The sequence below is a fragment of the Leuciscus leuciscus genome (assembly GCF_965113295.1).
Source record: "Leuciscus leuciscus genome assembly, chromosome: 24".
In the NCBI taxonomy this organism is placed as follows: Eukaryota; Metazoa; Chordata; class Actinopteri; order Cypriniformes; family Leuciscidae; genus Leuciscus; species Leuciscus leuciscus.
In genome coordinates this window covers 13,206,220-13,221,321 of record NC_138723.1, presented here as the reverse complement: position 1 = coordinate 13,221,321, position 15,102 = coordinate 13,206,220, and the positions used below count along the sequence as shown (strand labels likewise).

The 15,102-nt window shown below is 38.7% G+C and overlaps 2 protein-coding genes across 4 annotated transcripts in view; one reads left to right on the top strand and one right to left on the bottom strand.

Moving 5' to 3' along the window:
- Positions 1-403: 403 nt before the first annotated feature.
- On the bottom strand, positions 404-12,824 carry vsig8a (V-set and immunoglobulin domain containing 8a). Of its 3 annotated transcripts, XM_082158430.1 has the most exons (10): positions 12,697-12,824; positions 11,275-11,752; positions 7,714-7,833; positions 7,491-7,582; positions 6,249-6,418; positions 5,904-6,108; positions 4,106-4,258; positions 2,982-3,104; positions 2,755-2,893; positions 404-2,643 (listed from the first exon to the last, which is right to left on the bottom strand). In XM_082158430.1, the coding sequence occupies exons 2-10, from the start codon at positions 11,292-11,294 to the stop codon at positions 2,478-2,480; spliced, it is 1,188 nt and encodes a 395-aa protein (XP_082014556.1). In that variant the 5' UTR covers positions 11,295-11,752; positions 12,697-12,824; the 3' UTR covers positions 404-2,477. The 3 variants fall into 3 exon arrangements, with proteins under 3 accessions (XP_082014556.1, XP_082014555.1, XP_082014557.1); XM_082158429.1 differs by lacking the exon at positions 12,697-12,824 and having other exon boundaries at positions 11,275-12,326; XM_082158431.1 differs by lacking the exon at positions 12,697-12,824 and having other exon boundaries at positions 7,714-7,816; positions 11,275-12,326.
- Positions 12,803-15,102, top strand: part of LOC309489580 (putative flavin-containing monoamine oxidase A) — a 55,980-nt gene continuing 53,680 nt past the window's right edge. Inside the window, exons 1-2 of the mRNA XM_082158417.1 lie at positions 12,803-13,082; positions 13,217-13,304. Of these exons, the coding sequence (XP_082014543.1) occupies positions 12,965-13,082; positions 13,217-13,304 (206 nt within the window). The 5' untranslated portion in view covers positions 12,803-12,964. The remainder of the gene's footprint in view (positions 13,083-13,216; positions 13,305-15,102) is intronic.

Below are 15,102 nucleotides of genomic sequence, written 5' to 3'. Positions count from 1 at the left end.
TATTTGACAGTTCGTGCACTTACGTTACAGTATACTTACCTAAGTCCTGGGTAATATAAGGTCACTACATGGTTTAAGGTTAGGTTAAGGGGTAGGTAGGTAGGTTGTACTTACTTACTATAATAATTACTGTACAATAACTGTGTAATAAGTATATGTATATGGGGAACAGGACTGTAAAATAAAGTGCTACCATTATTTTTTATGGGCAAAAACAAAGACATGTCATCCTTCTTGTAAAAACAAAACAAAAAATAACTATCATTCAAATGTATTTCAGTAACATCTTTAGGATGAATAAGTAGATATAAAACAACAGCAAAACAAACATTTTTTTAAATTGTTAAATTTTAAAACTGATTAAAAAACACAGAAAAAAAAGAAGAAGAAAAAATCAATAATGGACGCCTCACAATTTTTTTTTATTTAGGCCTTAAGAGCTTTACCAATATCATCTTACATGAGATCTGGTTTTGCATCACTAATCTGAGGAATAATGTATCATTCTCTCATATTAAACTTTATTACATTGAATGTTACACAATTACAAGACATAACATTTTGGTTCCATATTGTATCTTGACAGAAAGAAATGGGGTTCTACATAGAACCCAAGGATTCTTGACTCAATTTGAAAGAACAGTTTGTGCCAAAAAGGTTCTATAAGGAGAAATATCGTAAATGATTGCATAATACTTTCATGTTTAACAGATTATTTATAATTTCTTTCTTGTGATAAAGTGTGTTTTTAATTCATAACATTTTATTAAAATAAAAATGAATTAAAACTAAATGAATTTAATTAAATCTAAATCCATAAAATGATCCCATGATGGGAACCCCTAAAAGGTTATAATAAAGAATCCTTTAAGGTTCTATATAGAACCTTTTCTTCAAAGAATGAAATAAAAGGTAACCTGAGTCAACATACATAATCAATCCTTCTTCCAAAATGTGATTTCGTCTTACCCTTATTCACTATGGTCTATTATAAGTCTATTATAAGTGTTTATATTTTAGACTTGGCAGGATGGTTTTCGCTGGAAATTGCGTACATACGACACTCGCCCTTTCTTGTCTCGTCATATCCGAAAAATTGCTCCTGCTACTATGGGTGCTGTCTCAACCTGAAGACTGAGTCCTAGTAAAGCTGCATATCTTGGCTACCACGTCATCAAGCTCCGTCTCAATTTAAAGGACCCTTGGAAGGCAGCCTTTGTTTTGTGTCCTTTGGATAATAATAATAATAATAATTTATTACATTTATATAGCCCTTTTCTCTGCACTCAATGCACTTTACATAGAAGAGGGGAATCTCCTCAACCACCACCAATGTGCAGCATCCACCTGGATGATGTGACGGCAGCCATATTGCGCCAGAGCGCCCACCACACACCAGCTTATTGGTGGAGAGGAGACAGAGAACAGTCAAGTGTATCCTTTACGTCTTTCAATCACCCACAATCCTGTGCGCACATTCCAATTCATGAAAAAGAACTGACAGAAAACGAGTCATACATGTTATCTTTTGTTTTGGCGTAAATTAATCAGGTTTAGTGGCAAATTAAGCCACTGGGAGATCACAGACAGTTGTCATTCACTGTATTGCATTAATAGAATGTCAGTTCATTTAAAGATTTTTAATACAAAGTATTTTTCCAAAATTAAGTTTTAATTGTATTTTCATGCCGTGACTGTAGGGGGCGATAACATGTGTGACGCAGCCATGTGCACTTACTAAACCATCTGTTTTCCTACGGAATTAGGCTACTTTTATTCTGCTGCCGCTAGTAGTTTTTGAAGAAACATGATCTTTACCCCCAGAACACGTTTTCACGGGGACGCGATTGGGCTAGTTTTTATAAGCAATAGGGCGGGCATTGTTGAGCAGACCTGCCAACCCTGACTCTAGCCTACAAGCCTTAAAAGGACTGGATTAAGAAGGACAGAGCCTCACCAGGATGCAGCTTTCCGTTTGAGAAGCACTCGTGTATGGTGTGGGAGTGGCATAGGTTCGTTGTCATAATTAGCGAGAAAGCTTGTCTTGGAGCTGCTAAATCTCGAACCTCTGGGGAATCACCCATAAAAAATGTTTTAAAAAAAGCATCTGCCGGCAAAAAGAGAACGTGACAGAGCTCGTAATAAAACAAGAATCAACATTGGCTTGGCTTTTTGGAGACTGAGAACGAGGGATTTGAAATGTTGTAAAAGTGACACAGAGATGGCGTTTTTATTACTCAACAGGTGAGTAAGGTATTTTATTGAACAGAAAAACTGTCATATGTAGCTCTCTAACAGAGTTCATTGTAAAGCATTTTCTATTGTGAATGGTCATATTCACACGAAGCACAACCAAAACAATGTTCTTCCGCAAAATGCGTCCATTTTTGTTTTTTAACCACTACAGAGCAAAAAGTTACATATTGTACCTTTGACTGTAAACCAATGGCAATCTACAGTATAATAAGTATGACTCCTCATACAGCGTAGCCAAATCTGCTGTCATACTTTGCAGTGCTGTAGCTGGTGTTAGTAGAGGGTGGATGCTCAGCTTGGGTTTGGCCCACCTGGCTGTAGGCCACACCTGAACGGAAGCTGGAGATTCGGCTGGTAGGACGGCTCTCAGGCGCAGGAGCATCCTCTCTTTAAAGACAGAAAGAAAACAGAGCCAGAATGTCTTGTTATCATCATCAAAGTTCACATGATTGAAGGAAATGGAGGGATTCATGGAGGAAAATGGAGGGGTCTTATTACTTAATCTCATTGGAGAACTCTTTCTCCTGTCGATTCCTGTTACATCTGAAGACGAGAAGCCATATAATGAGCAGGACGATCATGATGAGGAGTAAACACCCAACAACAGTGCCTGTGATGACCCCCGCTCTGTTAGGAGCTGTGAAAGATTATGATTATTAAGACTGACCATTATGAATAATCAGTTAGCTTCAAATCACTGGAGTGTGTCTATGCGCTTCACATACGCTTCACAGCTTGAAGGTTAAGCCGACAGCTCTCTTTCCCGACAGAATTGGAAACTTCGCAGGAATAGACACCGGAGTGGCTTATGGAGTGGTTACTGATAAGAAGTTCTCCTGTGAGGGAGTCTAATGTATATAGAGAGAAAAAAACATGCATTAAATCTCATTAATTAAAATAAATCTGTGGCGTTCTTTTCCTCCTGTATATTAATATAAATAGGTACAAATCCTCCACAGAAATTAATTGACAAAACGTCCCCTCCTAGCCATTTTGGGACGTATCAATTGGAAAATTGATTAAAAAACAAAATAAATAATGTTTTTTTAATTTACTCAGTATATATATAGACAATGCAATCTCATATATAGATAGATAGATAGATAGATAGATAGATAGACAGACAGATAGATAGATAGATAGATAGATAGATAGATAGATAGATAGATAGATAGATAAAATACATAATAATAACAATAATGACAATCTTTCTAACACAATTTATTTAATGCTCTATAAGGATTTTATTTATAAATAAAATAACTGTTAGGTTTTTCTCACATCTGATTTGCTTGTATTACCAATTAATTTATTTAAAACACTTTAACAGTGCTAGAAATTAATATATTATATAAGTCTCATAACACACTTTTAAAAAGAAAGGTTTAAAAAGGGTATTTTTCCACAGCAATGCAATAGAAGAAGCATTCTTGACTTCCCAAATAACATTTTAGTCATCAGTTCATAAAATAACCATTTTCTAAAAGATTATTTTATTTTTTATTTTATTTTTTATTTAAATCCACTTTAAATAACCTTTTTGTGGAATGGAAAGGTTCCATGGAAGTTAAAGGTTCTTTATGGAACCATCAATGTCAGAAAATAACCTTTATTTTTAAGGGTGTATATTGGGCATTAATCAAATAAATTGTTAAATAATCCATACAGTAAATTGTATTGGCTCCACATTCTTTTGCAAAAGCCATAATTTATATATAAAAATAAAAGACGTAATTTAGCTATCAAAGTGATGGTTTGCATACTATTTTATAGAGTCAAAACTGTTTGGAATCACTGATGGAAAAGCAGCATTTCATTACAATACGTTACCACCAGAGGTAGCACTAACTCTGAATGGCGTCTGGAGGAATGGAACCTCCGCTCTCTCTCCTCCATGAATACAGCAGAGGTGCAGAGCCTTGATCCGATCTGCAGCGGAGAGATGCTGTCTCACCCACAGCTTCGCCAGCATCAACCCAACACTTCGGCACGGACGGCCTCACTACCACACAGAGAGAGCCAAAACACTGTTATTCTCCCATACAATTGAATGATTGCATTGTGCAGTTCTGTAGGGAGCCGAAAACACTGCTGAGAAATGGTGCATGGCAATTTTCCTCAAAGACGTCTCTTCTCTTCAATGTAATCCTTTCAAAATCAAGGAAAAATAAAATTTTGAACAAAAAGTATTATACTAGAAGAACTTGGGAACTTTTGTTGGAGGTAAAACAGGTTGCCTGAACACTTCTCCTCACTTCTATTGGTCAAACCAACCGATAACTCCACCCCCAAACTCACACCATTGGTTGAGCCCTTTGTTGCTGTGAGAAAAATCAAATTCTTTGTAATGGAAGAGTTATGGAGCCTTTAGACAAAATATTTTAAAGGAGCCATATGTAAGATTGTGGCCAAAACTGGTACTGCAATCACTTTCAAATTACTGTAGAGCGGTGTATCCCCTCCCCCTCCCCCCTGACTCGAGGTTGCCAGATATGCTGCAGGATCCAGCACGAACGTTTGTAGCTGCAGCTGTGGTAACTAGAGCTGAGATGGCAACCCGGATGCCGAAACACTACTGACTTCGTGATTGGTAGATAGGTGGAGGGTGGAGCTTCAGGCCAAAACACAAGATGACAACATCAACATCAGTTGAGGGCTGCAACTTCACTTTTTAAATGACAATATCCTGGCCGGACTACTGTTGTCAGTGATATAAGTATTTGAAATGAACATGATTTCTTAATGTATAGTGACATATCAGGGACATTTTATGATTAATTGAAATACATTTCTTACATACAGCTCCTTTAAAAAAAAAAATAAAAAAAAAAAAAAACTTTGCATATGTGTTTTTTGTTGAGTATTATATATGATAGACCTACATCAGGATTTGATGGCTCACATTAGGCTATGAAATGAGAATAATGGAGTTCATATTCAATGGGGAAAAACATCTGCGTTTTATTTAGATGCCCAGACCGGGCATAAATATGCAATTTGGTGCATATGCTGATATTTCTATGGCCAAAAAGTAACATGAAATTCTGATAGCGTGTGATGTAAGTCAATGAGATCTATATAACAGTATAGCAGACTACTTAGATAAAATGCATATAAATATCAGTTGTCACTCTATATCTCCCAATAATGTGTTATAACAAATCTCTGTATTTTTTATTATTGGGGGCAAATCATATAATGCAATGCAATAATGATTATTGGAAGATGTACAAATACATTTTCCTTAGATGCCTGATGTATCATATACTCGCAATTTAATGTGATTCTTTCAAATTCTTTAAATTGCTTTATCCATGATCCCTAATCCCATAAAAAATAAAATAAAATTCTGGTCATCTTTAACCAAAATAACTTCCCCTCACTCTTGCAGTGACATCTCTTCTCTTCTTTGATGTGTTTACTGAAACAAGGGCGAGACAACCTGTCAATCACATGAGATCGACCAATAGCAAACCACAACAATCCAATCAATTCCACATGGACAAAATCAAGCCCCGCCCTACATTTCAACGTCACAATAGGGAAGAAAAGATTATGGCAGCCACTTCTGTTTCAATGGCGTCTTTAAAGATTCCTCATAGAAATGCTCTGTATAGTGTTCAAAGACTGGAAATACATGACATTACCCATCACAATCAGAGATATTTTCCGACTGTCCACCCCAGGTGCCTTTTTAACTTTGCACTGATACGTTCCAGCATGACTGACCATCAGCGAGGTGATAGATAGAGATGCATCTCCCTGGGCAGGGTCTAAAGCTGTGAAGTCCACACCTTTCATTAAAGCAGGGTCACCATGGGTATATCTCCTTCCACCTGTATATGATATGATCTAATAGACAACAGATTTAAATAACAGTACAAGTTGATAGTTGTGTTTTAAAACATACGTAAATCATCAGTAAGAGTCTGGTCAAAGCAGTGCCTAAGGAGATTATATAATTTCACTGATATAAGCAGAGCCTTACGCACCATCTGGTCTTTTTTTGTAGTGTCTGGACTGACAACTGACCACTCAATGTCAAGCTCGCCGATGTCTGCTGGACTTGACGTGTAGGTGCAGTCTAGTGTAACAGGTTCCCCTTGAGCCATCTGTATAGTCTGTGGTCCACTGGAGGTCACTTTCATCGCAACTGACACATCTGCAAAAGATTGATGTGCATCTACTTGCAAAATTCTCTGAAGAGATGTTTAGTCATGACGTCAATGACTATGCCAACCTAGAAGACTTATCGATATCAGCTTCTCTTTATTTTTAATGGGATTTTAGAACAGTATTTTTTTATTTATGAGTAAAAAAGGCTGCTTAACTACATGAAGAAATGTTCATGTTTTGTTGAATATTATTAATATGAAAACCAAAATTCGCATATGGTAAAACATAATTATGAGATAAAAAGTAATTATTATGATATAAAAGGTCTAAATTATGAGATACTAAATCATAATTATGAGATAAAGATCAAAAGATGAGATAAAATGTCATAATCATGACAAGTCAAACTTACAAGATAAAAGGTCATTATTATGTCATAGAAGATGGAATTATGCAACTTGTTATCAACTTAGCACACAATGGTTCCAGAGTTCATATTTTAGGTATGACTGTGTAATTTTACACATTCATTGAAAACTACTATTCTAATTTCAGAGGGAATCCACGGACTGAAAATGCAAACTCTGTCATTTTAGAACTACAAACTGAATACAAATGTTTTCAGACTGTAAATATACAATTTCCTCAACAAACTACAAAGACACTTTTCTTTGAACTATGATATATTAAAGCTTCAAATCTAATTGAAAATGAAATAAGTTATGAGAATAACTAGTCGTTTTAATTATTCTGTTCTTTCTAGGTCATTCAGCTTTTTTCTTTGTCATTTAAAGTCTAAGGATGATTATTTTCAATTAGCCTGTAATTCCAAAAATCCTGGTTTCATACTGAAGTTCCATCCTGGTGCTCCCTCATAAATGATTCATATGGGCTCATATAATGAAACTCTCCAAATGACAAATATCTGGATTTTGTCCAGATGCTTGTGAATAAATCCCATCATACATCCATGACTTGGATGAAGGAAAACTTTCAGGCCTAATTGAAGAATTTTAGCAGGGTTGTGAGCAGAATGCCATATTATCTGGTCTAGTAGCTACAAATTGGGCTGGAAATCAAGTTTGAAAGTACAGTAAGTTTTTTGCAAAGAAACTTACTTGCTTTGAGAAACACGACGAGCGCAGTCAATATCACAAATGAGGACACCGGGGACAAACTTCTTCGTCTAACACAAGGCCATTTTAGACATCTGTGAGAGAAGAAAGTAAAAAGAGAGTGAAAGCTAGAGGAGAGGATCATGACTGAAATAAATTTGAGGAAGATAATGAGCATGTCTTGCTGGGTACCATATTTTGAACATTCAGTTCTTACATACAGTACCTTGTGTTGCAGCAGCAGTTTTGTACATTCATGTTTGGACACACTTTTTCGTGACACTTCCTCCCATTCAGCTGAGTGAAGTTTTTAAGACACACGCTTAAGCCTAGAAATGAAAAGAGACTGCAAAAAGGATTGATATTTTATACCAGTAATTTGTTCGGTCTTAGTTTGCTATTTTGGTAACACTTTAAAATAACGTCCCATTAGTTAACATTAGTTTATGGATTAACTAACATTAACTAAAAAATAAGCAAGACATTTGTTTCTGTCACGAGTGGTTGCAGGAAGGGAGATGGAGATGAAGATGAAGATGAAGATGAAGATGAAGATGAAGATTAAGATTAAGATTAAGATTAAGATTAAGATTAAGATTAAGATTAAGATGAAGATGAAGATGAAGATGAAGATTAAGATTAAGTTCCAACACGTCATTAAATGAAAGTTAACACAAAGGATAAACAGACAGGCAGGGCAACACACGCTAAAAGCAACGTAGACACGAGAATGAATGTGAGGGACCAATTTATATAGCAAACACAAATGAGGATGATTAATAGAACACAGCTGACACAAATTAACTAATAACGAGGATCCGGAAAACTGAACAAAGGAGCACATGATGGGAATGAAAACAAACTAAGGGCGTTTTTCCACTGGGTTCGTTTGCTGCGGTCCGAACCCGAGTGCGCTAGTTCCCGGCGCCCCCCGCAGCGTTGGTCTGGTTTCACACTCAATTAGTTGTATCGAACCCAGGTGCGTTTGCAGTGATCTTACGTCATCGCAAACGCACACGGAAAATGCATGGATAATACAACTCGACTGAGCATAGCTGTAATTTGTCTGTTTTTTTGGTGCTATTATGCACAACATAGTGAGAGACATCACCTCTTCAGTGTCCCACAACGTTCCCCTGCCACTCATGGTTGTCGTGTGTGAGGAAACAATGATTTCGACAGTGATACGCATGCGCGGGATACTATACTTCCTGAACAAGCGCGCACCCGAGTCCGTGTTGCTTGCACATTAACGCGAACCGCGCCACGGTTCGGGAGCAACCGAGCTCAGACCACCTCCTCCAGGTAGTCTCGGGTTCGGTACTCTAGTGCGCACCCGGGTCCGATGACAGCGTTCACATTAGCGATTTTTCATGCAAACCGTGCCCCGGTCCGCACTAAACTGCCAGTGTGAAAGCGCCCTTAAAGTCCATCATAAAGAAACTAAATTGAACATAATGGTGACAGAACGCCCCCTCCCAGTAGGTGTGACCTATTGCCGTAGTAGCAGAGGTGAGGGAGGGAGGGAGGGATGGAGGGGGTGGACAAGGAGGTGGCGAAGGAGTGGTGACAGGAGACGGTGACAGAGGATTGATGTGGGGATGACGATCCCCTGGCAGCGATGATGGCAATAGTTCACAGGCACAGACCCAGAGCTCCCCAGTGCCGACAGCCCACGGCGGAGTCGAGGGAGGGAGGAGCCAAGGTGGTGTAGTGGCTGACGACAGCTGGGGGACGACCGCGTGTGGCCGATGGATCCACAGGAGCAGACGAGCGACATCACTGGCTATGCAGACCAAGGCAATGCCACGGCGACGAACGTCTGAGGCGGAGCCAGAGAACCCGAGGGCTGAGGTGGAGCCGGTGGGATGGAGGACAGAGGCGACGCCGAGGGGAAGGAGGAACTTGCGGCAGCCGTAGGGGTGGAGGGACGGAGTGCAGTGGACGGTCTGCAAGTCCGTTGCGGAAGTGGTGTAACGACTGACCAAGGGGGAGCCGGCAGGACGAGGGAACCCGGTGGAGCCGAAGGTGGGAGGAGCCAAGACGGAGCCGACAGGATCCTCTCGCACTGACGCTGCTGGTGGTAACACGACCTGCAGCTCGACGTCATAGCAGGGCTTCCACGGAGACGGCGCAGGGCTGCTGATATCCGGCAGTGGAGGGGCTGGAGGACTGGCTGAGCTTCACCGTGATGGCAGAAGAAATCTCAACAGAATGATGGTGAGTATGACACAGTCTATGTAGGTCGATGAAAATAATAGTTCATAGTTTATACAGTCAATGGTACTGTTCCAAAACAGCAATGATGAAGGTACCAGGTGGGATAGGGTAGGAGTTGATAATTCCTCATTGAAGTCAATCAGCCATTCCTCATCGTCTGTAGTCACGACTCCCTCGTCCGCTGATGTCGTGGGCTCACGCCCCTGGTCAGACTCATGATGGAGCTCCACTTCCGGGGCGAGGGTTAGCACTGTCCTCTTCTCCTTGGGCTCTGGCTGATGCGTTGCGGCAGGGGGTAGCTCTCCGTCTGCGGGGGGAATTCACCACATGAATTCTCCGCGGTCGATGGTGGTGATTTGGGCTCTGGGTCTGGCTGTGTTCTGGATCGGGGAAGGATGCTCTCCAGACACTGGATGATTGCTTCTTTTCAGTTCAGACCGGTAGTGGGAGGTCAGCTGGATGATGATAGTTCGCCCTGATCCAGAACAGTGACTTCAGGGTCTCGTCGTCGAAGGGGCAGGTGATGGCGAGACGGAAAAAACTCCTCTGAGAAAGACAAAAAATTAGCCACGGTCGCAAACTTCGCTGCGTAATCTAGACATGGTTTGGTCTTCTGTTACGGGTGGTTGCAGGAAGGAAGATGAAGATGAAGATTAAGTTCCAACATGTAATTTAATGAAGACAACACGGAAGGTAAACAGTCAGGCAGGGCAACACACGCTAAAAGCAACATAGACCGAACAGAGAATGAATGTGAGTATGGAAGAAAAATAATGTCAAATGTTTTTGAAATAAAAAGCCTGTTGAATTGCACTACTTGAAAAAAAATAGGCATTACATTAACCATGCTTGCATTTTAATGCATTGTATTTTTAGGGCTTGCATTTTTATGGGCCGAAATTCAACATGGTTGAATATTTAAGCTGTGAATATTTCAATTAAAAACATTTCAAACACATTTACATTATTAAAAATTCAATAATCCATATTCACCTTTCATATTTCACTTCCAAAATATCCAATTTTTTTAAAAATACAGCCTATAATATTCAACAGGCATTTTTCGGTCCATTTTATTTCGCTTTGCAAATTCGCTTCCACAAATTCAGTGGTTCAAATTCGACAGTAAATTCAACATAGACATCCAGGAACTGCAGGAAAAGCAGTAGATTGCCGAGCATACTCTCCATCTGCTGTTAGTCGATCTCACCAGCAGGGGGTGCAAAAGCTTGTGTTGTTGACGAACATATATATATATGTATATAAGTTAACATCAACTAAGATTAAGAAAGGATTTGTTTTATTGTTTGTTCATGTAATCTAATGCAGTTAACTAATGTTAACAAATGGAACCTTATTGTAAAGTGTTACTATTTTATTTTAAGCATTAAATTATTTTTAGTGTCACTTTACTAGCGAATGTCCACAAAATGTCCCAAAATTAGTAATTCCCACTTGTTATAAAACAATTCAATGGTAGTCTATAATTACAATGCATATACATAGAAAAAATAGGACACAAAACCTGGAAAATATTACACTGTAGCAAAAAGTAAAAAATACGCACCTGTTGTGACCCGAGGACATTCACAGAGTGAAAAGTTTCTTATCTACTTCCTACTGAGAGAGAAAAAACACATCTTTGTTGTTTTTCTTTTTGTAACGCACTCCATTCTTCCTCCTACACGATTTTGAGAGCCTGTAACCTCATTGTTCACCAAAATCTATCCTGCACCATGCATTATACAACACAAGACGAAACATTTTGGCTGCTTTTATGCTGATCGACTGGAATAACTGGTTCCTCTGCGTGAATGTTCATCTGAGCAGGAAAATAGGCCATGAAAACAGATAAAATGGAATTATTTATAGAAACTTACAGATGGAGGGGAGGGCCAGTTCATCTCTGTGCTTTAGTCCTCATGCACGTCACCTTCTGAATGGCTCCACTGTGAGACAACAAGTCACTTCTGGTATCAAGTGAAGGTGGTGCCATGGTGATATGGTCCACGGAGACTGGTCTCAGGTGACAACTGGTTACTCCACTCAGAAAAACAAAGGACACAATAATAAGTTATTATAACGATTCAGTATAAACTTGCCGGGCATTTTTTTATTTTATCAAAAATAAACAGTCTTTCTTTTCTTGCTATGCCTTTTCACCAAGCTATGCAGTGGAAGTCCATCTAAAGGTGGTTATTTCACAATGAACAGTGAGGCTCCACACATCTTCATGAATAGGCCACTGCAACCTTATCTTTAAGAAATGCACATGCTTGAATATAATGAGAACCATTAACATAATTGAAAGGGAGAACGATTACTTACATTAAAACATATGTGAGGCTGCGATAGTCAACAAATGGCAGTTATGCAATTCAGAAAGACAGGTGGGCAGGTCTTTTTTTTTTCCCAGTTAAACCAATTCTAATCATTTGGGCTATGTTTGGGCTACAGTTAAAATGCATACACTATATAGTAAATATTATAGCAAATATGAGCACATATGGTTTCACAATAGCACATGAGAATGAGATCACAACATTTGCTTCATGACCTGATCACAACTTTTTCTTTCATTTCCATGAAACGCTAAATCCTACTTTCTACACTATAGAACTACATTTCTGAACAAATCTCTGCATGTCTCATGTCTAAATCAACATGTCTAAATCAAATGCTCAAATTATTATTCAACATGATAAAGCTACATGTATTTTAAATATTACACATTCATACAATGCATTCACTGTCAGAAAAAATAATAATAAAATGCTGTACCCTTAAAGGTGCATTTTTTTATATTATTTTTTTGCGGTTTCATATTGTTGTTTTTAATATTTTTGTTTGGTTTGTTTTCTTTTCTGTTTACATACACATTTCAGTTTACATTGTTTGCAAATGCCATAGTTTGATATTTTGTTAATGCAACATTCATTTATTAAATGTGACTGAAGTAACGTTAGGCTACTATAGCCTATACACATACTTTTTAGGAGGTTTTATACAGAAATCCAAGTAGAGAGAATAATCAGTTAACATAAGTGGGAGGTCTGAATATCTCCCATCCCACTGCAGTCAGTGGTCCGCTTTATCAGGGCGAAGTGCCAAGTGCGTTCACTGTCTGCAACAAGTGTGCATCATAAAGTCGAACTTTAACCATTCTTGGCTTTACAGTTTCTCTGCAGGATAATCGAGGTGTTATATTCGCCCGTGCAACACATTCCCTCGAGCTATTTTATCAACCCGCTGCAGGAATGAGTGAAGATCAGTTTGACGTAGTCGTCGTTGGCGCGGGCCTGTCAGGACTCAGCGCGGCTCGAAGGCTGCAAAAGAGAAACTCGCAACTCAGCGTGTTGGTTCTGGAGGCCAGAGGTGTGTCGCTCGCAAGAAAACATACTTTTATATTAGATATTCTCTTTAACTAACTACAATTGCATATGTCTGCAGTCCACATGCATAGCTATGGAAAATATGAGCATTTCTTGTTTTCTATTGGCTGCATACAGACCGTGTCGGGGGAAGAACTGTAAGCGAAAATCTGCCAGCCGCGAATGGCGTTGACCAGTGGGACATGGGGGGACAGTGGGTGTCAAGGTAAACTTTCCATGATTAAGTGGTGATGATGATTCCCATTTTTCAAGTAATGTTTTTAAATGTCACTTTGGGTAGAGTAGACAACTCTTATTTGCCGAGAGAGTGAGGACGAGTGAAAAAAATAAAAAATAAAAAAATAATCATGACAATAAAAAAAAAACGAAATGATGACATACATTAAATGCTTATGAGATAAAAACGAGAAATTAAGTCAAAATAAGAAGACATTAGAAGATAATTTAGAAATGATTACAAGTCATACGAGAATAAAAGTCAAAATTATGACATAAAAAGTCAAAATTAAGATAAATTAATCATATTAGTCATAATTACGAGATTAAAAGTGAGAATTATGAAAAAGTCTAAACTTTTATGCCACAATTTTGACTTTTTAAGTCATAATTATGATTTTCTTCTCATGAATATAAAGCAGGGGTCGGCAAGTAACTTTGGCCGCGGGCCAATATTTTTTTTAGCCAGTAGATGGCGGGCCAGCTACACGAAGTAGGCCTATGGATACAAATTAAACCGCTTAAAATACACTCGGTGTTCACGCTTTATATCCCGACCTGACGGGTCCGCAAAATTAATATCTCATTTCCAGAATCTCACATTTAAATGTCTCTAACGGAAAGAGAGAGATTAAGTAGCCTATAACAATTATAAATGCTATACAAAAATCGTGTTCGTGTCAATATAAATATTATTTTAACATTGTACTGTCAGCAGAGAAAAAAATGTCACAGAAAAAAATTATGAAATATAAATAGCATAAATTAAATAGGACAAAGCCTATCACTCAAATCACTCAAGCAACATAAACGAAAACCATATTGCCCTACTGACAAATGAAGTAGGCTATTTTCTGCCAAACTATTTCAAACATCCTTGCAAAAAAAAAGAATGTTGTTGACTGACAATGGTTTCAGTACCAAACAGCTCCTCAGAGCTAGGTGTAGCCTACAGGTGGTCAGAATGAAGTGCGGATACGCTGTCAAAAGATGTCGGGAGTGCACGGGCTATTGTCAGTCAGACCGCCCGCTCCGTCCAAGGTCCACCAGAGTTCCGACCGCTACCGTCTTTATACTTTAAAATAGAGTCCTGCACGGGTTCGGGTACCCGACGGGTCAACCGCACATTTTGCTCAAACGGGTGAAAAATAGCCAACTGTGTCGGATACGGGTGCGGGTCGGCTCGGACACGGGGAAACACGGGTTTAAAAAAAATCACATGCGAACGTAAAAATATATGCATATTTTTAGGAACACATCTACAAAAATATGCCTGTATTTCAAGTTGATAAAATAATTTAAAATCCACATCAGTTTATTTCTCCCCACAGTGTGTGGGAGAAATTTGGAGTTAGGCCTATCTGAAGAAAATATTGTGAAAGGCTTTTCGTGTTGGATAGCCGCAAATGTGGAACTTTTCATCGCTGAGGAAGCACGCAGATAAATAACTGTGGTAACAAAAAGCAGTTCTATCGAACAGTATTTTTCAAATTTAACACTGTTAAGTATGTGTGGTGTGCAGCGCGTATTTGAACCCCAAATTGTCAGATGTATGTAGGCGCGCGGCCATGGCTTTTCTCAAGTAGCCTAGTGGAAGAGTTTTGTGCAGCATTTGGTGCAAATATTTTTTATCAGGTAATACATATTATTTATCAGTGTGTTATACCCGAATAAATAATAATAATAATAAAAAGTTCAAAAGTCGGACTGTAAGCGAATGAGACTGAAGCCCAATTTATACTTCTGCGTCGAACTCACGCCGTAGCTACGTTGTAGGCTGTGTGTAG